The sequence below is a fragment of the Strix uralensis genome, unplaced genomic scaffold (assembly GCF_047716275.1).
Source record: "Strix uralensis isolate ZFMK-TIS-50842 unplaced genomic scaffold, bStrUra1 scaffold_398, whole genome shotgun sequence".
Classification (NCBI taxonomy): Eukaryota; Metazoa; Chordata; class Aves; order Strigiformes; family Strigidae; genus Strix; species Strix uralensis.
The window spans coordinates 1-18,487 of NW_027436992.1; the positions used below are offsets into that span (position 1 = coordinate 1).

Consider the following 18,487-nt stretch of genomic DNA (forward strand, 5'->3'; position numbering starts at 1 on the left):
CCCAAACCCCCCTGACTCCCCTCAGCCCCCCCAGAGCCCCCCCCAAACCCCCCCACCCCTTGAAGACTCCCAGAGCCCCCCCAGAGCCCCCCCAAATGCCCCCAGCCCCCCAAATCCCCCCATCCTTGAACCTCTTGGCCCCCCCAAACCCCCAGAGCCCCCCCAAACCCCCCTGACTCCCCTCAGCCCCCCCAGAGCCCCCCCCAAACCCCCCCACCCCTTGAAGACTCCCTGAGCCCCCCCAGAGCCCCCCAAATGCCCCCAGCCCCCCAAATCCCCCCATCCTTGAACCTCTTGGCCCCCCCAAACCCCCCAGAGCCCCCCCAAACCCCTCCCTTGAAGACTCCCCGAGCCCCCCCAAAACCCCCAGAGCCCCCCCAAACCCCCCTGACTCCCCTCACCCCCCCCCAAACCCCCCCTTGAAGACTCCCCGAGCCCCCCCAAACCCCCCCTGACTCCCCCCAACCCCCCCCATTCTCGAACACCTCTTGGCCCCCCCAAACCCCCCAGAGCCCCCCCAAACCCCCCCACCCCTAAAAGACTCCCTGAGCCCCCCCAAACCCACCCCCCCCCCCCCAAACCTGGGGGGGCAGCGGGCGTCAGTGCGCCGAAAATTGTAGGAGCCGCCGGGGGGGCCCTGGGGGGGGGTGGTAAAAATGGGGGGGGGGTTGGACACCCCTAAAATATTGGGGTGCTGGTTGCAGGGGGGGGGGTGGGGGGCGCTTACCTGCGTGCGGCGGGGGGGTGGGCGCCGACGGGCCCCCCCTCTGCCCTGCCCTGAGGGGAAGCTGTAAGAGACCCTCCTTATCCTGCCCGGTTTTGGGGGGGCCCCCGGGGGGGCCCCCCCCCCCCCAAAATCTTTGAGGTTGGGGGGGGGGCAATTGGGGGGGGTAGGGGCGTTAAGGGGGGGGGGGGGCACCCCCAAACCCGCCGCCGCCGCCCCCCGCCGTTACCTATCAGGGCGGAGGGCGGCCGAGGCCGCTCACCTGGTGTCGGTGAGCGGAGGGGGGGCAGCCGGAGGGGGCCCCCCCAAAAAATTGGGGGGCAACGGGGGGGGCGCCCGCGTGTGGAGCCCGAAGAGCCCTTTGCGCTTCTTGATCTCCCGCCCGGAGATGAACCTGGAAAGGGGGGGGGGGGTGTAAAAGAAGGTTTTGGGGGGGCTGGGGGGGGTTTGGGGGGGCACAGGGGGGATTTGGGGGGGCCCAGGGGTTTGGGGGGGCGGGAGGTGTAGGGGGGGTGGGGGTGTAGGGGGGTATTGGGGTGCTGGGGGGGTGTTTGGGGGTGCAGGGGGATTGTGGGGGTGCTGAGGGGGTTTGGGGGTGCAGGGGGGGTTTGGGGGGGTCTCAGCAGGGATTTGGGGGTGCTGAGGGGGTTTGGGGGGGTCTCAGCAGGGATTTGGGGGTGCAGGGGGGATTTGGGGGTGCAGGGGGTGTGGGGGGGTGGGAGGTGTAGGGGGTTGGGGATGTAGGGGGGTATTGGGGTGCTGGGGGGGTGTTTGGGGGTGCAGGGGGGTTTCGGGGGGTCAGCAGGGATTTGGGGGTGCAGGGGGGGGATTGGGGGGTCTCAGCAGTGATTTGGGGGCGCAGGGGGGGTTTCGGGGGGGTCAGCAGTGATTTGGGGGTGGGGGGGTTTTCAGGGGGTTTCAGCAGGGATTTGGGGGTGCCAGGGGGGTTTTGGGGGGTCTCAGCAGTGATTTGGGGGTGCCGGGGGGGTTTCGGGGGTCTCAGCAGGAATTTGGGGGTGCAGGGGGGTTCTGGGGGGGTCAGCAGGGATTTGGGGGTGCAGGGGGGGTTTGGGGGGTCTCAGCAGGGATTTGAGGGTGCAGGGGGGGTCTCAGCAGGGATTTGGGGGTGCAGGTGGAGTTTCGGGGGTCTCAGCAGGTGTTTGGGGGTGCCGGGGGGGGTTTCAGGGTTCTCAGCAGTGATTTGGGGGCACAGGGGGGGTTTGGGGTGTCTTAGCCATGATTTGGGGGTGCAGGGGGGGTTTCAGGGGTCTCAGCAGGGATTTGGGGGTGCAGGGGGGGTTTGGGGGGTCTCAGCAGGGATTTGGGGGTGCTGGGGGGGTTCTGGGGGGTCTCAGCAGGGATTTGGGGGTGCAGGGGGGGTTTCGGGGGTCTCAGCAGGGATTTGGGGTGCAGGGGGGGTTCTGGGGGGGTCAGCAGTGATTTGGGGGCACAGGGGGGGTTTCGGGGGGGTCAGCAGGGATTTGGGGGTGCAGGGGGGTCTCAGCAGTGATTTGGGGTACCAGGGGGGTTTCAGGGGTCTCAGCAGGGATTTGGGGGTGCAGGGAGAGTTTTGGGGGTCTCAGCAGTGATTTGGGGGTACCGGGGGGTTTCAGGGGTCTCAGCAGGGATTTGGGGGCGCAGGGGGGGTTTCGGGGTGCCCCCACCTGTCCTTGTGGGCGCTGAGCGCCCCCAGCAGCTGCCCGTAGCGCTCCCCTTTGGGGGTCTCGGCGAGCTGCGGGGAGTTAAAAAAAAAAAAAAAAGTTGGAGAGGGAGCCCCTGAGCACCCCAAAAGGCCCCCCCCAAAATTTTTGGGGTGCAGGGGGGTCCCCAATACCTGTCCCAGCAGGAGGGCGTCCCAGTTGGCGTTGGCGAAGGGCAGGATCTCGCGCTCGAGGTCGAAATATTTTTTCTTGCAGCAGACGCTCAGGTGGTAGAGGATGAGGTGGGCGACGTCCACCCTGGGGGGGGGGGGACACCCCAAAAATGAGGGGGTGAACCCCAAAAAATAGGGGGTGATGGGAGGGGGGGGGGGTGTCCCGGGGGGGATCCTGCAAAAATATGGGGTGAGGAGGGGGGGGGGAGGGTTGTTTCTTGAGGAAATTTGAGGGGGGGGGGGCTCCAAGATGGGGGGTGATGGGTGGGGGGGCCCCCCAAAAATATTTGGGGTGATGGGTGGGTGATTTATGTCTTGGGGGGGGACACACCCCAAAAATAGGGGGTGAGGGAGGAGTGGGTGATGTCCAACCTGGGGGGAGGCAAAAAATGGGGGGGGGGGAAGGGGGATCCCCAAAAAACTTGGGGTGCTGGGGGGGGCCCAGGGGTGCTGGTTTGGGGGTGCCCCACAGGTAATGGGTGTCAGATATGGGGGGGGGTAATGATGGCGGGGGGGACACAAAGGGGGATCCCCAAAAAATTGGGGTGTTGGGGGGGAAGGGGATCCCAAAAAAACTTGAGGTGCTGGGGGGGGCAAGAGGATCCCCAAAAATGGGGGGGGGGGGACACACAAAGGGGGATCCCCAAAAAATTGGGGTGTTGGGGGGGAAGGGGATCCCCCCAAAAATGGGGGGGCCAAGGGGATCCCCCAAAAATTTGGGGTGCTGAGGGGGAAGGGGATCCCCAAAAAAGCTTGAGGTGCTGGGGGGGGGCAAGAGGATCCCCCAAAATTTGGGGTGCTGGGGGGGGCAAGAGGATCCCCAAAGATTTGGGGGAGGCAAGGGGATCCCCAAAAACCTGAGGTGCTGGGGGGGCAAGAGGATCCCAAAAAACAGGGGGGGGACACACAAAGGGGGATCCCCAAAAACTGGGGGGGGACACACACAAAGGGGGATCCCCCAAAAATTTACAGTGCTGGGGGGGGGCAAGAGAATCCCCCCAAAAATTAGGGTGACGGGAAGGGGGAGGGGGGTGCTGAGTAGACGGGACCCCCCAGGGGTGGATTTGGGGGGGTGGGGTCCCCAACAGGTATCAAATTGGGGGGGCCCCCCCCCCCCCTCCCTCACCACCGCAGCGGCAGCCGCCGGACGCTCTCAGCTCCGCCGGTGCAGACGCAGCACTCGAAGACGTAAAAACTGAAATAAAATTTGGGGGTTTTTTTTTTTTTTTGGGGGGGTGGGGGGGGGGACACCCCCAGATGTGCCCCCCCCACCCCCTTAGGGCCCCCCCAAAACACCCACCGGTCGCCGTAGAGCAGAGGTTTGCTCAGACACTGGGTACAGGCTTCGTGGAACCACTGGGCGCAGCCCCGGCACTGCAACATTTTTAAATTCCACCTGGGGGGGGGGGGGGGGCGTGACAAAAAAAAGTGGGGTTTTATGGGGTGGGGGGACCCCAAAAATTCAAGGGGGGGGGGTTTTGGGGGGACTTACTCTCCCGGTCCCCCACAGTAGCAGTAGCACTGCTGGCGGTTGGCGAGGTGGGGGGGGTCCCACTCCAGCGTCTTGAGTTGGTAGGGGAGGACGGTTTTCATGCTGAGCATGGCCTTGGCGTGGGGGCCTTTCTTCAGCGCCCCCCCTCTCTGAAAAATGAGCCCCAAAAAAGTGTTAAAATTAGGGTGAACCCCCCCAAAAATAATAATTTGGGGCTCACCTTGGTGGCGACGGCGAAAACGCAACGACGACACATCCAGGGGCCGGCGGGGTGCGCGGCGGGGAGGTGGCACTGCTGGTGGTAGGCTGGTTTATTTTTTTTGGGGGGGGGGGAAAAAATATTAATTTGGGGGAAAAATATGAAATTTCAGGGGTAAAAAAGTGCGGGGGGAGGGGGGCGGCGCTCACCGTGGCCGCATTTCTCACAGCGAACCAGGAGGTTTTCGGGGGTCAGGGCTCGGCCGGAGCAGACGCAGCAGGATTGTTCCTCGCCCGGCACCGCTGCTGCGGGGGGGGGGGGTGTTAATTAGGGGGGTATAATTAATGAGGGGGGGTTAATTAATGAATGGGGGGGTAATTAATGTAAGGGGGGGGGCCGCTTACCGGGGCTGATGTCTTTCCAGAGGACGAGGAATTGGGAATTATCCTCAAATTGGACGAGGCAGCCGCGACGTCCCGCATCCACCTGGGGGGGGTGAAAAAAAAATAAAGGGGGGGGGTAAAAAAAATAAAGGGGGGGGGGGGTTTGGGGGGGTTCTGAAGGGGTTTGGGGGGGGCACCCACCTTTTTGATGGTGCCCAGGTAGAGGAGGCCGTCGGTCCAGCGGGCCAGGACGTCCTGGCCCTCCCAAAAGCGGGGGGGGGGCGGGGGGGGGCAGCGGGGGGGGCGGGGGGGCCCCGCTTCGCTCGCCATCACATCCTGGGTGCCTGGGGGGGGGGGGGGGATTTGGGGGATCCCAGAGCTGGAGGCATCACCCAACGCCCCCCCCACACCCCTAAAATGGGATGGGGGACACACACACACACACACACCCCCCCCCAAGGAATGGGGCGGGGGGGCTCCCAGTTTGGGGGGGCTCATGCAGGGTTGGGGGGAGTGTGTCCTCTTTTTTTTTTGGGGGGGGGCTCATGCAGGGGATGGGGGGGGCAGGATTTGGGGGGACCCCCCCAAGGAATAGGGCTGGGGGGGGCGGTTTAAGGGATCGTGGGTTGGGGGGGGGGTCCCAGATTTTGGGGGGGGGGGAACATGCAGCGTCTGGAGGGGGTCACGGTTTGGGGGGGGGGGGGGGGTCGGTTTGGGGGGGCCCCCTCCAGGCTGGGGGGGGAGTGTCCCGGTTTGGGGGGTCCCGGTTCATTGGGGGGGGGGGAGTGTCCCGGTTTGGGGGGTCCCGGTTTTTTGGGGGGGGGGGTCCCGGTCGGGGGGGGCTCACGCAGGCAGCGAGGGGGTCCCGTCCAGGGAGGTCGCGCCCCCCCCCCCCAAGCTGGGGGGTGGGACCGGGGGGTCCCGGCGGGTTCCGGAGCGGTGGGGGCTGGGTGAAGGGGGGGGGGGGTTTGTCCCGGGGTCCCGGCCCCCCCCTTACCGGCGGCGGCGGGGCCGAGCGGCCGGGCCGGGCCGGCGGCGGCAGCGCGGGGCCGTGACGCAGCAGCAGCGGCGCGGGGGGGGCCACGGGGGGGGGCGCGGAGGGACGGCGGCACCGGGACCCCCCCCACCTCCCTCCGGGGACCCCCGCGGGCACCCCCAGGGCGGGGGGGGGACACACACACGGGGCTGCCGCGGCTCTGCCCCCCCGCTCCCCCCCCTCCGGTAACTGCCCCCCCCCCCCCCCCCCCGCAGGGCCACGCCCCCACCCCCCCGCTGCCGCGCTCAGGCCACGCCCCCCCCGCTCAGGCCACGCCTATTTCCCCGCCCACAACCGCTCCAGGCCATTCACCGCCGCTCCAAGCCACGCCCCCCACGATGACACGCCCCTCGCCACGCCCCCCTCGCCACGCCCTCACCAGCCGGACCGCCTGGCGGGAGCGGCCTGCGCGCCAAATCACGTGACGCGGAAAAAAAAAAGCACCCGCCTCTCGCAGCGGATTGGTTGGCGGCGGCACGAGGCGGGGAGCGGCGATTGGTGGAGATGGGTAGGAGAGGCGGGGCGACGGCGCCAAGGCGGACGTAGCGGTTGGCAGCGGTCGGAACCAATCAGAGCGCGGCGTTGGGTGGTTTGAAGGTGCGCGGCGGGGGCGGGGCTTCCGGTTCTTCTTCAGGGGCCACTGCGCTGAAGCGGGGGGTGTTGGTTCCCCAAGGCCCCCTCATTAATTTCTGGATAATTAATTAACAAACTTACCGACCTCCTGCAAAACTCCCTGGAGGGCTCCGCTGAGATGTGAGTGAAGGGATTTTTGAGGGTTTGGGGGGGTTTGTGGGGTTCTATTGACACTCCAGTGTTGTCATGTCCGTCCCCCCACCCCCGCCCCAAGGTTGATGTTTGTGAATTTCTCCCCCTTGGAGGAGAATTTCGCGAGTCCCTCAATTCTCCAGCAAGATTTGGGGGGTCAATGGGGGTTTTGAGGGGGTTTTGGGGAGGTCTTGGGGGTGATTTGGGGTGGTGGGTGGGGACAGGGGAGCGTTTGGGAGGGACACAACGGTGTTAAAGGGAAGTGGGACAGTTTTGGGGGGATGTGGGGTGATTTGGGGGGGTCTGAGGGGGTTTTGGGCGGGACAGGAGGGTGGTTTGGGGATGCGCAGTTCGGGGAGGGGATGGTTTGGGGTCTGGAGGGGCTTTATGGGCGGGGATGGGGCCTTTCTGCTAGTCCACTGCTGAACCAGTGCAGGGTGCGGACAGCCCACGCCAACTGGAAGTAGCCCCCCCACCCCCAGATCCCGTTTCGCCCCACTTTTGCTGTTTTTATCCATTCTCAAATAAATAAAATCCCCTGTGAATGGCAGTGATTGGTTGTTGGCGGTCACGTGTGCCTTGGGGGGGAAAATGGCGGCGCCCAAAGAGGAGCTAGCGGCGGGGATGTCGCGCGCTGATTGGCTGCGACTTGTACGGCAGCATGGCGGCGCCCTTGCGGGCGCACTTCCGGTCGTGCGAGCGGGAAAGAGCGGCAGCGAGGGCTGGCGCATGCGCAGTGCCAAAGCGGGAGAGGGACGGGGCCTTAAAACCTGAATTAATCCGGATTATAAGGAAAAAGAGGAATCTGTGAGTAAATGTATACATAAATTTCCCCAATAACTTACACATACGCCCATTAAAATATGTTTTTATCCTTTTTTTCATTGCTTTACAGCATCAATTCCATCCAAATTTAATAAAAACGGTGCTTTTGCAGCTCCATTACCCATTTTACTTTATTTTTACCCCAACTTGAGCTCCTGCTGCTCCTTTTTCTTTTTTCCCCTGTGAATTTGGGGGGGTTTAGGGCATTTCCTTGTGAATTTGAGGGGGTTTAGGGGTTTGGGGTGTCTCAAGGCGGGGGCTGCTGGCGTTAACCTCTATAGAAACCCCTTTCCTGGAGGAACTGAGCTCTCGTGGATTTTTTTAGTATTTTTTATTTCTTGAGGTAAAATGGGGATTTTTTTTTTTAATATTTTTTCCCTCATTTTTCCCTGTGAATTTGGGGGGGTTTAGGGAATTGGGGTGTCTCAAGGAGGGGGCTGCCAGCATTAAGCTGTACCCAAACCCTTCCTGCTCTCCTCAAGTGCTTCGATTGCGTCTCAATTTATTATTTTTTGTGAAAGATTTGAGCTAAGCAGAGTTTATATCATTATTTAAAGATTTATAGTTGGGTTCAGGGCGGCAGAGAGCCCCCCCGCCCCAGACCGGGAAAATGGCGGCGCCCAGGGACCGGGCCCGCGGGTCGCCGTGCGGCAACATGGCGGCGGCGCGGCGGGATCCCGGATGAGAAGCGCTTCTCTGATTGGTCGCTCCGCCGTGAGCACGCCCCTTCTTGTACGGTGTCATGGCGGCGCCCGCTCGGGCGCCGGAACGGGCCGAGGAGGCGGGTGAGGGGGGGCGGGAGCTGGGGGGGGCAGATGGGGGAGTGTTGGGGTGCAGAGCCCGGGGGCGGGAAACGAGCGGCTCGTCGGTGAGGTGAGAGATGGGGTCCCCTCCCCGGGGTGTCACCGCCCCGCTTGGGGCCACCCTCCCCCTTGTGTGGGTCCCCAAACTGGGTCCGTCTTTCCTCGTCCCCCTTGGGACTGGGTGACAGCGACAGCCTTGGGGACATCTGTGTCTGTGGCACCTCGCTCTGGCCCCCCCTTGGCATCTCCGTGGCACCTCAGTGTCCCCCCAGGGTGTCCCTGTCCCCCCTCAATGTCCCCCCAGGGTGTCCCCGTCCCCCCCCCCATCCCCTCAATGTCCCCCCCAGGGTGTCCCTGTCCCCCCCCCCCCCCCATCCCCTCAGGGTCCCCCCAGGGTGTCCCTGTCCCCCCCCCCCCCCATCCCCTCAGGGTCCCCCCAGGGTGTCCCTGTCCCCCCCCCCCCCCATCCCCTCAGGGTCCCCCCAGGGTGTCCCTGTCCTCCCCCCCAGGGTGTCCCTGTCCCCCCCCATCCCCTCAGTGTCCCCCCAGGGTGTCCCTGTCCCCCCTCAATGTCCCCCCCAGGGTGTCCCTGTCCCCCATCAGTGTCCCCCCAGGGTGTCACTGGGGACATTGGCCTCTTGCCAGCCTGAAAGAAGAAAGAAAAACTCCCAAATCTGCCGCTTTTCCCTGTAAATATCCCGGATTTTCGGTGTCCGCTGGGGAAGCTGGAGGGGGGGGGGGGGGGGGCAGCAACTGCTGGGACGGAGAAAACAGCCGGAGAATAAATTAAAAAAAAAAGAAAAGAATCATTTTCTGGAGGTGAGTGGTTTGGGTGGTTTGGGCCGGGCGTCCCGGGGGGGGTTGGTTAATTAACTCATTAGGTTAATTTCAGGGAGGGAAGGGGGAGAGGTTGGGATGGGAGAGCCTGGGAAAGGGGGAGCTTTCCAATTCCAAGTCTAATTTCCCTAATTAATGCCACCTTCCCTAATTAATGCCACCTTCCCTAATTAATGCCAGCTTCCCTAATTAATTCCAACTTTCCCACCTTCCCTAATTAATGCCACCTTCCCTAACTTCCCTAATTAATTCCTGCTTCCATAATGAATTCCAGCTTCCCCACCTTCCCTAATTAATGCCACCTTCCCTAATTAATGCCACCTTCCCTAATTAATGCCACCTTCCCTAATTAATGCCACCTTCCCTAATTAATGCCACCTTCCCTAATTAATGCCACCTTCCCTAATTAATGCCACCTTCCCTAATTAATGCCACCTTCCCTAATTAATGCCACCTTCCCTAACTTCCCTAATTAATGCCACCTTCCCTAATTAATTCCAACCTTCCTAATTTTCCTAATTAATTCCCACTTCCATAATGAGTTCCAGCTTCCCTAACTTTCCTAATTAATTCCAGCTTTCCCAATTAATGCCAACTATGCCAGCTTCCCTAATTAATGCCAGCTTCCCTAATTAATGCCAGCTTCCCTAATTAATGCCAGCTTCCCTAATTAATGCACACTTTTTCAACTTTCCTAATTAATTCCCACTTTCCTAGTTAATTCCCACTTTTCTAATGTCCCTAATTAATTCCAACTATTCCCGCTTCCCTAATTAATTCCCGCTTCCATAATGAGTTCCAGCTTCCCTAACTTTCCTAATTAATTCCAGCTTCCCTAATTAATGCCAACTTTGCCAGCTTCCCTAATTAATGCCAGCTTCCCTAATTAATGTCTCTAATGAATTCCAGCTTCCCTAACTTCCCTAATTAATTCCTGCTTCCCTAATTAATTCCAACTTCCCTAATTAATTCCAGCTTTCCCAGCTTCCCTAATTAATTCCCACTTTCATAATGAGTTCCAGCTTCCCTAACTTTCCTAATTAATTCCAGCTTTCCCAATTAATTCCAACTTTGCCAGCTTCCCTAATGAATTCCAGCTTCCCTAACTTCCCTAATTAATTCCTGCTTCCCTAATTAATTCCAACTTTCCTAATTAATTCCAGCTTTCCCAGCTTCCCTAATTCCAGCTTCCCTAATTAATTCCCACTTCCATAATGAGTTCCAGCTTCCCTAGCTTCCCTAATTAATGCCAGCTTCCCTAATTAATGCCAGCTTCCCTAATTAATGCCAGCTTCCCTAATTAATGCCAGCTTCCCTAATTAATGCCAGCTTCCCTAATGTGTCTAATGAATGCCAGCTTCCCTAACTTCCCTAATGAATGCCAGCTTTCCTAATTAATTCCCACTTTCCTAATTAATTCCCACTTTCCTAGCTTCCCTAATTAACTCTAGCTTCCCTAATTAACTCCAACTTTTTCAACTTTCCTAATTAATTCCAACTTTCCTAACTTCCCTAATTAATTCCTGCTTCCCTAATGAATCCCAGCTTTCCTAACTTCCCTAATTAGTTCCAGCTTCCCTAATTAATTCCAACTTTTCCAGCTTCCCTAATTAATTCAATTCCAGCTTCCCTAATTAATTCCAACTTTTCCAGCTTCTCTAATTAATTTCACCTTCCCTAATTAATTCCACCTTTTTCAACTTTCCTAATTAATTCCAACTTTCCTAATTCTAACTTTCCCAGCTCCCCTAATTAACGCCAGCTCCCCTAATTAACGCCAGCTCCCCTAATTAACGCCAGCTCCCCTAATTAACGCCAGCTCCCCTAACACGAAGCCACGCCTCCGTGAGCTCAGGCCACGCCCACAAACCTGAAGCCACGTCCCCATGCGCTCAGGCCACGCCCACAAACCCCGAAACCACGCCGCCGCCCCCCCCCCCCCCCCCCGCGAGCCCAGGCCACGCCCCCCCGCCGGCCGTTGCTCCGGGCGGGAGCGGCCTGAGCGCCACGTCACGATCGGTTCGGCGGCGCGACGGGGGCGAGCGGCGATTGGTGGAGATACGCGGGGGAGGCGGGGCGACAGTTCAAAGCGACCGCGGCCATTGGTTAAAGCGGCATCAACCAATCAGCGAGCGACGCTGAGGCGTTTGAAAGTACGCGGGGAAAATGGCGGCGGCGACGGCAGCGGCGGCGCCTCCGGCTCTTCTCAGCGGCGTCCGGCGGGGCGGCTCGGCGGGGCCCGGCGGCGGCCCGACCCTCTCCCGCCTGCCGGTGCGCGGTGCCCGGGTCAAACGCCCCGCGGACACGCAGGAAGCGGCGATGGCGGCAGCGGTACCCGAGCAGGTAACGGTGCGGCCCGGAGTCCCGACCAGGCCCCGCCGCCCGGTTCGGCCTCATCCCGTTTCCCCCCTCCCCTTCCCTCACAGAAACGGGCCCGACCCGGTCCCGCCGCCTCCACCAAGGCTCGATCTACCCGTGGCGGCCGTGCCCCGCTCAAAGCCCTCAGTGTGGCGGCGGTGTCTAAGCCAGGTACGGGAACACCGGGGCTGGGCGGGGGGGAACGGACACCCCCGGTATCCCCAACACCCTCCACCGTGTCCCCGTAGGTGCTCCCGCGCCGGTAACCGGCCCTCCCCGCCCTAAACGAGCAGCTTGGGATCTAAAAGGTCAAGTGAGCGACTTACGGGAGGCGTTAAACGGTTCCCGGGAGAAAGCGCGGGGGTTGGACGGGGAAAACCGGGAACTACGGGAACAGCTGGAAACGCTCCAACGGGATCTACGGGAGCGGGAAACCCGGGAGAGAGACCTCAGCCACCGCTTGGAGTAAGCACCCCCCCCCCAAACCCCCAAACCCTGAAAAAATCGGGGCGTACCCCTCGCTGAATGTGGGTTTTTTTTTTTTTTTTTTTCCCCCGTTCAGGACGGTCAGCGCGGAGCTGCAGGTTTACCGGGAGGAATCGCACCGGTGGCGGCGGGAAGCGGAAACTTTAACGCTGAAAAACCAGCGGCTGGAGGAAGAGGCAGAACGGAGCAACCGGGAGCTGAGCAAGGCCAAAGCGAAGGCGCAGGATCTGGCCGCTCGCCTGGAGGAGAAAGAGGTGGGTTTAGTTGGCTGTTTGGCCTTTACTTCAAGTTGAAAAAAATATTCAAAAAACGGTGGTTTTGGGGGCCCGTAGGAGCAGCTGAAGCTGGCGGAGGAGTCGCTGCGGGGCCAGGCGGCGCAGGCAGCCGAGCTGCGGACGCAAGCGGCTGCCCAGGAGCAACAACTCCACTGGCTGGAAATGGAGCGGCGACGGCTCCACAACCTCGTCCAGGAGCTCAAGGTAAAGCCCAAAGAGGGATTTTTCTTTTCTGGGGGGAAAAAAACCCACCCAAACCTCCAAAATTTTTGGTTTTTTTATTTTTTCCCCAGGGTAACATCCGTGTTTTCTGCCGCGTGCGGCCGGTGCTGCCCGAGGAAGAGGAGCGGCAGAAGAATCTGGAACATCTCCACTTCCCTCCCCACGACAACAAGGTGCTGGTGCTTTCCAGATCTGAGGAGGTGAGTTTTTGGTGGGGCTCCCCCCTCAATTTCCCCCTTTTTTACCCCAATTTGAAGGGGGTTGAGGGTGTCTTTACCACTAACAAACCCCCTCAGCTATTAGTCCCCCTCCGATGAGCTGAATCCGCTTATAAAAATGAGAATTTAAGGATAAAAGGGGTTTTTTTTGCGGCTTCTTGGGGAGAGGGGGTGAGGACGGACTCGGAGACCCCCCCAAAAAGCTGTTTTTTCTCCTCAAAAAAGTCTCACGTGGGGCGGGAACGTCGCGGCGACGTCCGCTACGACTTCAGCTTCGACCGCGTCTTCCCCCCGGCCGCGTCGCAGCAGGAGGTGTTCGAGGAAATCGCGTTGCTGGTGCAGGTGAGGAGGGGGGATAAAAAGACATTTTTCCTCCCTGAATCCCCCAAAATCACCCGCTGAACCCCCAAATTTTTGCGGTTTTCCCCCCCTCGCAGTCGGCGCTGGATGGATATCACGTCTGTATTTTTGCTTACGGACAAACGGGAAGCGGAAAAACTTACACCATGGAGGGGCCGGATGCGCTGGATCCCCAAAATCGGGGCATGATCCCGCGAGCGGTGCGGCAGGTTTTCCAGGGAGCTCGAGAATTAGCAGAAAAAGGCTGGGAAGTGAGTTAAAAATTTTAAATAACAAAATAGATTTTTACGGGGTTTTGGGGGAAGGAATTAGACGTGATGTTTGGCGGACAGTATGGTTTTACCGCCAGTTTTTTGGAGATCTACAACGAATCTTTACGGGATTTATTGGCCGCTCGGCCGGAACGCGGAGCCGAGCTGGAGATCCGACGGGTCAGTTCCGTCAGCGAGGAGCTGCACGTCCCCAACCTGCGCCGTGTCCCCGTCACCTCCGAGGATGAGGTAGAGGAAACCCCCCTCCCTGCAAAGTTTAAAGCTTAGACTGAGTTTTGGGGGGTAACGGGGTGTTTTTGTGTGTTGTGCCCCCCCCCCCCCCCAAAAAAAAAGGTGCTGGCGCTGCTGCAGACGGCGGCCGCCAACCGGTCGGTGGCTCGGACCAACCTGAACGACCGGTCGTCTCGTAGCCACTGCGTCTTCCAGCTCCACATTCAGGGTTTTAACCCCGTCCGGGACCTGCGTTGTGCCTGTGAGTGGGTTGAGGGGCTCTTTTTTTTTTTTTGGGGGGGGGAGAACACACATTTTGGGGGGCCATTTAGTTTGGGGGAGAAGCTTTAGGTTTGGGGGAAGGTTTTCTGGGTTACCTGGTTTTGGGAGGAGGATTTAGGGGAGGCCCCGGTTTGGCAGCACCTTTGAGAAGTGATTTTGGGGGGGGGGGTGTTGTCTCTCAGTTTGGGGGGACGCTTTAGGGGCCCCCCCTCCCTTTAGAGGCTTTTGGTATGGGGGGAGGTTTTAGGGGGCACTGCTTTGGGGGATCCCCTCTTTTTAGGCCACCTGAGCACTTTTGGAACCCCCCACGTTGCAGCCATGGGTTTGGGGTGATGGCTTTGGGGGTCCCCCTTTCAGCACCCCAGTTTTGGGGTCCCCCTTTCAGCACCCCAGTTTTGGGGTCCCCCTTCCAGCACCCAAATTCTGGGGTGACTCCTTTAGGAGCCTCATTTTCAGGGCTGTGGGTTTGGGGCCATTCATTTCGGGTGAGCCCTTTGCAGCCACGGGTTTGGGGTGATGGTTTTGGGGTCCCCCCTTTCAGCACCCCAATTCTGGGGTCCCCTTTTCAGCAACCAAATTCTGGGGTCCCCTTTTCAGCACCCAAATTTTGGGGTGACTTCTTTAGGAGCCTCATTTTCAGGGCTGTGGGTTTGGGGCCATTCATTTTGGGCGAGCCCTTTGCAGCCACGGGTTTAGGGTGACGGTTTTGGGGTCCCCCCTTTCAGCACCCCAGTTTTGGGGTCCCCTTTTCAGCAACCAAATTTTGGGGTGACTCCTTTAGGAGCCTCATTTTCAGGGCTGTGGGTTTGGGGCCATTCATTTCGGGCGAGCCCTTTGCAGCCACGGGTTTAGGGTGACGGTTTTGGGGTCCCCCCTTTCAGCACCCCAATTCTGGGGTCCCCCCTTTCAGCACCCCAATTCTGGGGTCCCCTTTTCAGCAACCAAATTCTGGGGTCCCCATTTCAGCACCCAAATTTTGGGGTGACTCCTTTAGGAGCCTCATTTTCAGGGCTGTGGATTTGGGGCCATTCATTTTGGGCGAGCCCTTTGCAGCCACGGGTTTGGGTTGATGGCTTTGGGGTCCCCCCTTCCAGCACCCCAGTTTTGGGGTCCCCTTTTCAGCACCCAAATTTTGGGGTGACTCCTTTAGGGGCCTCATTTTCAGGGCTGTGGGTTTGGGGCCATTCATTTCGGGCGAGCCCTTTGCAGCCACGGGTTTAGGGTGACGGTTTTGGGGTCCCCCCTTTCAGCACCCCAGTTTTGGGGTCCCCCTTTCAGCACCCAGATTTTGGGGTCCCCCTTCCAGCACCCAAATTTTGGGGTGACTCCTCTAGGAGCCTCATTTTCAGGGCTGTGGGTTTGGGGCCATTCATTTCAGGCGAGCCCTTTGCAGCCAGAGGTTTGGGGTGATGGTTTTGGGGTCCCCCCTTTCAGCACCCCAATTCTGGGGTCCCCTTTTCAGCAACCAAATTCTGGGGTCCCCATTTCAGCACCCAAATTTTGGGGTGACTCCTTTAGGAGCCTCATTTTCAGGGCTGTGGATTTGGGGCCATTCATTTTGGGCGAGCCCTTTGCAGCCACGGGTTTGGGTTGATGGTTTTGGGGTCCCACCTTCCAGCACCCCAGTTCTGGGGTCCCCATTTCAGCACCCAAGTTTTGGGGTGACTCCTTTAGGAGCCTCATTTTCAGGGCTGTGGGTTTGGGGCCATTCATTTCAGGTGAGCCCTTTGCAGCCACGGGTTTGGGGTGATGGTTTTGGGGTCCCCCCTTTCAGCACCCCAATTCTGGGGTCCCCCCTTTCAGCACCCCAATTCTGGGGTCCCCTTTTCAGCAACCAAATTCTGGGGTCCCCTTTTCAGCACCCAAATTTTGGGGTGACTTCTTTAGGAGCCTCATTTTCAGGGCTGTGGGTTTGGGGCCATTCATTTCGGGCGAGCCCTTTGCAGCCACGGGTTTAGGGTGACGGTTTTGGGGTCCCCCCTTTCAGCACCCCAGATTTTGGGGTCCCCTTTTCAGCAACCAAATTTTGGGGTGACTCCTTTAGGAGCCTCATTTTCAGGGCTGTGGGTTTGGGGCCATTCATTTCGGGCGAGCCCTTTGCAGCCACGGGTTTAGGGTGACGGTTTTGGGGTCCCCCCTTTCAGCACCCCAGTTTTGGGGTCCCCCTTTCAGCACCCAGATTTTGGGGTCCCCCTTTTCAGCACCCAAATTTTGGGGTGACTCCTTTAGGAGCCTCATTTTCAGGGCTGTGGGTTTGGGGCCATTCATTTTGGGCGAGCCCTTTGCAGCAGAGGTTTGGGGTGATGGTTTTGGGGTCCCCCCTTTCAGCACCCCAATTCTGGGGTCCCCCCTTTCAGCACCCCAATTCTGGGGTCCCCTTTTCAGCAACCAAATTCTGGGGTCCCCATTTCAGCACCCAAGTTTTGGGGTGACTCCTTTAGGAGCCTCATTTTCAGGGCTGTGGGTTTGGGGCCATTCATTTCAGGCGAGCCCTTTGCAGCCAGAGGTTTGGGGTGATGGTTTTGGGGTCCCACCTTTCATCACCCCAATTTTGGGGTCCCACCTTTCATCACCCAAATTTTGGGGTCCCCCTTCCAGCACCCAAATTTTGGGGTGACTCCTTTAGGAGCCTCATTTTCAGGGCTGTGGGTTTGGGGCCGTTCATTTCAGGCGAGCCCTTTGCAGCAGAGGTTTGGGGTGATGGTTTTGGGGTCCCACCTTCCAGCACCCCAATTTTGGGGTCCCCTTTTCAGCACCCAAATTCTGGGGTGACTCCTTTAGGAGCCTCATTTTCAGGGCTGTGGGTTTGGGGCCATTCATTTCGGGCGAGCCCTTTTATTTCGGGCCTTGGGTTAACCCTGGTTTTTGAAGTGATCTGGTTTTGGGGTGACCCATTTTGGGGGTGACCCCCTCCCCTTTTTTTCTTCCTCCCCCAGCGGTGCTGAGCCTGGTGGATCTGGCGGGCAGCGAGCGGCTGGACAAGTCGCTGTCGCGGGGGGAGCGGCTGCGGGAGACGCAGGCCATCAACGCCAGCCTCTCCACCCTGGGGCTGGTCATCATGGCCCTCTCCAACAAGGTTTGGGGGGGCCCTCTGAGTTTGGGGGGGACCCTGAGATTGAAGGGGGGGGTCTTTAAAACCCCTCCCGTTCATTTTTGGGGTCCCCACAGGAGCCCCACGTCCCGTATCGCAACAGCAAGCTGACCTACCTCCTGCAAAACTCCCTGGGAGGCTCCGCTAAGATGTGAGTGTTGGGGGGGGGGGGGGGGGGCTGAGGGGGTTTTGGGGGACCCCTATTGACACCCCAATGTTGTCATGTCCCCCCCAAAAGGTTGATGTTTGTGAATATCTCCCCCTTGGAGGAGAATTTCTCCGAGTCCCTCAATTCTCTGCGCTTCGCCAGCAAGGTTTGGGGGGGGGGGGGGGGGGAAGGGGGAGATGGGAAATGGGGTGGTGGAGGGGGTTGGGGGGGGCAGGGGAGCTTTTTGGGGGGGGCTGGGGGTGATTTTCAGTGCTGTTTGAGGGGGCTGGGGGCCCTTCTGGGGGTCCAGGGCTCCCTCCAACACCCACCCCCCCCCCCCTCCCCACAGGTGAACGAGTGCAGGGTGGGCACAGCCCACGCCAACCGGAAGTAAACACCCCCCAGTTGTGTCGTCCCGTGTTTCCCCCCCCCCGCCGTCTTTGCTGTTTTTTTTAATGTTCTTAATTAAATAAAAGATTGCCCTACGGATGGCAGTGATTGGTTGCTAACAGTCACGTGTCCCTGGGGGAAAAAATGGCGGCGTCCAGAAAGGAACCGGCGCTGGGAATGCTGCGCGCAGATTGGCTGCGCCTCTGTACGGCAACATGGCGGCGCCCGTGCGGGCGCACTTCCGGTCCCGCTACTGAGGAGGGGGAGGCGGCGTCGCTACGCCGGCGCATGCGCGGTGGGGCGGGGCCGGGCCTTAAAGGCGCAGCGCCCCTTTATAGGGGGTGTGGGCCTATAGGGAGTCGGGCTGGGGTTGGATAGGGGCGTTTCTGTCCCCCAAATGGCCGTTTTTCTCCCCAAACGGGGTGTTTCCATCCCCCAAATCAATCATTTCATCCCCACATGATAATTTCCAGTCCTGCTCTCCCCAAAATTAACGATTCACCGTTAAAATTGGGGTGGAAAATAAGAATAAACGCAGCCCTCTCCCGTCCGCTATAGGGGTCCCACGGAGCCGGGAGGGGAAAATTATATTTATTTTTTAAAGAATTTGATGTTTTTCCTGTTTATCAAAATAGCAAAAAATGTTTAATATGTTTATCAAATATCAAAAAATTGATATTTTTTATGTTTCATCATAAACCTCACAACGGGGTTCGGATATAAATAATTAAAAGTGACCAGAGTTCAGGAACCAACAAAATTATAAATAATTCACATTTGACATCTTTGCCCCGAATCCTGCCCGTTTTGGGTGGAAACCAGCAGTATTGAACCCAGACACCCTGACAGTGAGGCGGGTGCAGGGTGGGGCTGGGCCCAAGCGCCCCGTCATGGCGCCCCTGGTCGGGGGTTTGGCCTCGGGCCCCGGCGGAGATTATAGTTGGGGTTAGGGGGTGGGGTTAGGGGTGTGGTTATTGGGTTAGGGGTGTGGTTGGGGGTGTGGTTGGGGGTGTGGTTGGGGGTGTGGTTGGGGGTGTGGTTGGGGGTGTGGTTAGGGGTGTGGTTAGGGGGTGTGGTTAGGGGGTGTGGTTAGGGGGTGTGGTTAGGGGGTGTGGTTGGGGGTGTGGTTAGGGGGTGTGGTTGGGGGTGTGGTTATGGGGTTAGGGGGTGTGGTTAGGGGGTGTGGTTAGGGGGTGTGGTTAGGGGGTGTGGTTAGGGGGTGTGGTTAGGGGGTGTGG

The 18,487-nt window shown here is 59.4% G+C and overlaps 2 protein-coding genes across 4 annotated transcripts; one reads left to right on the forward strand and one right to left on the reverse strand.

The window, feature by feature from the left end:
* Window positions 1-581: 581 nt before the first annotated feature.
* On the reverse strand, window positions 582-5,864 carry PHF1 (PHD finger protein 1; the record flags this gene model as incomplete). The annotated part of the gene is given in 13 exon segments (XM_074857914.1): window positions 582-637; window positions 728-788; window positions 987-1,118; window positions 2,389-2,456; window positions 2,559-2,682; window positions 3,724-3,792; window positions 3,898-3,993; window positions 4,090-4,238; window positions 4,310-4,395; window positions 4,498-4,593; window positions 4,693-4,774; window positions 4,873-5,015; window positions 5,669-5,864. Coding segments are annotated over 12 exon segments (1,148 nt in total), but the record flags the coding sequence as incomplete, so codon positions are not given.
* A 3,002-nt stretch (window positions 5,865-8,866) lies between these two features.
* On the forward strand, window positions 8,867-17,353 carry KIFC1 (kinesin family member C1). 3 transcript variants are annotated; one of them, XM_074857917.1, is made up of 15 exons: window positions 8,867-8,919; window positions 11,067-11,280; window positions 11,364-11,466; window positions 11,544-11,760; window positions 11,858-12,035; window positions 12,114-12,260; window positions 12,350-12,478; window positions 12,722-12,838; window positions 12,934-13,107; window positions 13,189-13,356; window positions 13,462-13,600; window positions 16,557-16,696; window positions 16,789-16,862; window positions 16,950-17,025; window positions 17,209-17,353. In XM_074857917.1, the coding sequence occupies exons 2-15, from the start codon at window positions 11,104-11,106 to the stop codon at window positions 17,251-17,253; spliced, it is 1,884 nt and encodes a 627-aa protein (XP_074714018.1). In that variant the 5' UTR covers window positions 8,867-8,919; window positions 11,067-11,103; the 3' UTR covers window positions 17,254-17,353. The 3 variants fall into 3 exon arrangements, with proteins under 3 accessions (XP_074714018.1, XP_074714019.1, XP_074714017.1); XM_074857918.1 differs by lacking the exon at window positions 8,867-8,919 and having other exon boundaries at window positions 10,912-11,280; window positions 13,216-13,356; XM_074857916.1 differs by lacking the exon at window positions 8,867-8,919 and having other exon boundaries at window positions 10,913-11,280.
* Window positions 17,354-18,487: the final 1,134 nt, after the last annotated feature.

What these genes read in the sequence shown, in the direction of transcription:
- KIFC1 (XM_074857917.1), top strand. Translation starts at nt 11,104, where the DNA reads ATGGCGGCGGCGACGGCAGCGGCGGCGCCTCCGGCTCTTCTCAGCGGC. An exon ending in GGCGGCGGTGTCTAAGCCAG is followed by an intron (nt 11,467 to 11,543) that starts GTACGGGAACAC and finishes GTGTCCCCGTAG; the next exon opens with GTGCTCCCGCGCCGGTAACC. An exon ending in CTCTGCGCTTCGCCAGCAAG is followed by an intron (nt 17,026 to 17,208) that starts GTTTGGGGGGGG and finishes CCCTCCCCACAG; the next exon opens with GTGAACGAGTGCAGGGTGGG.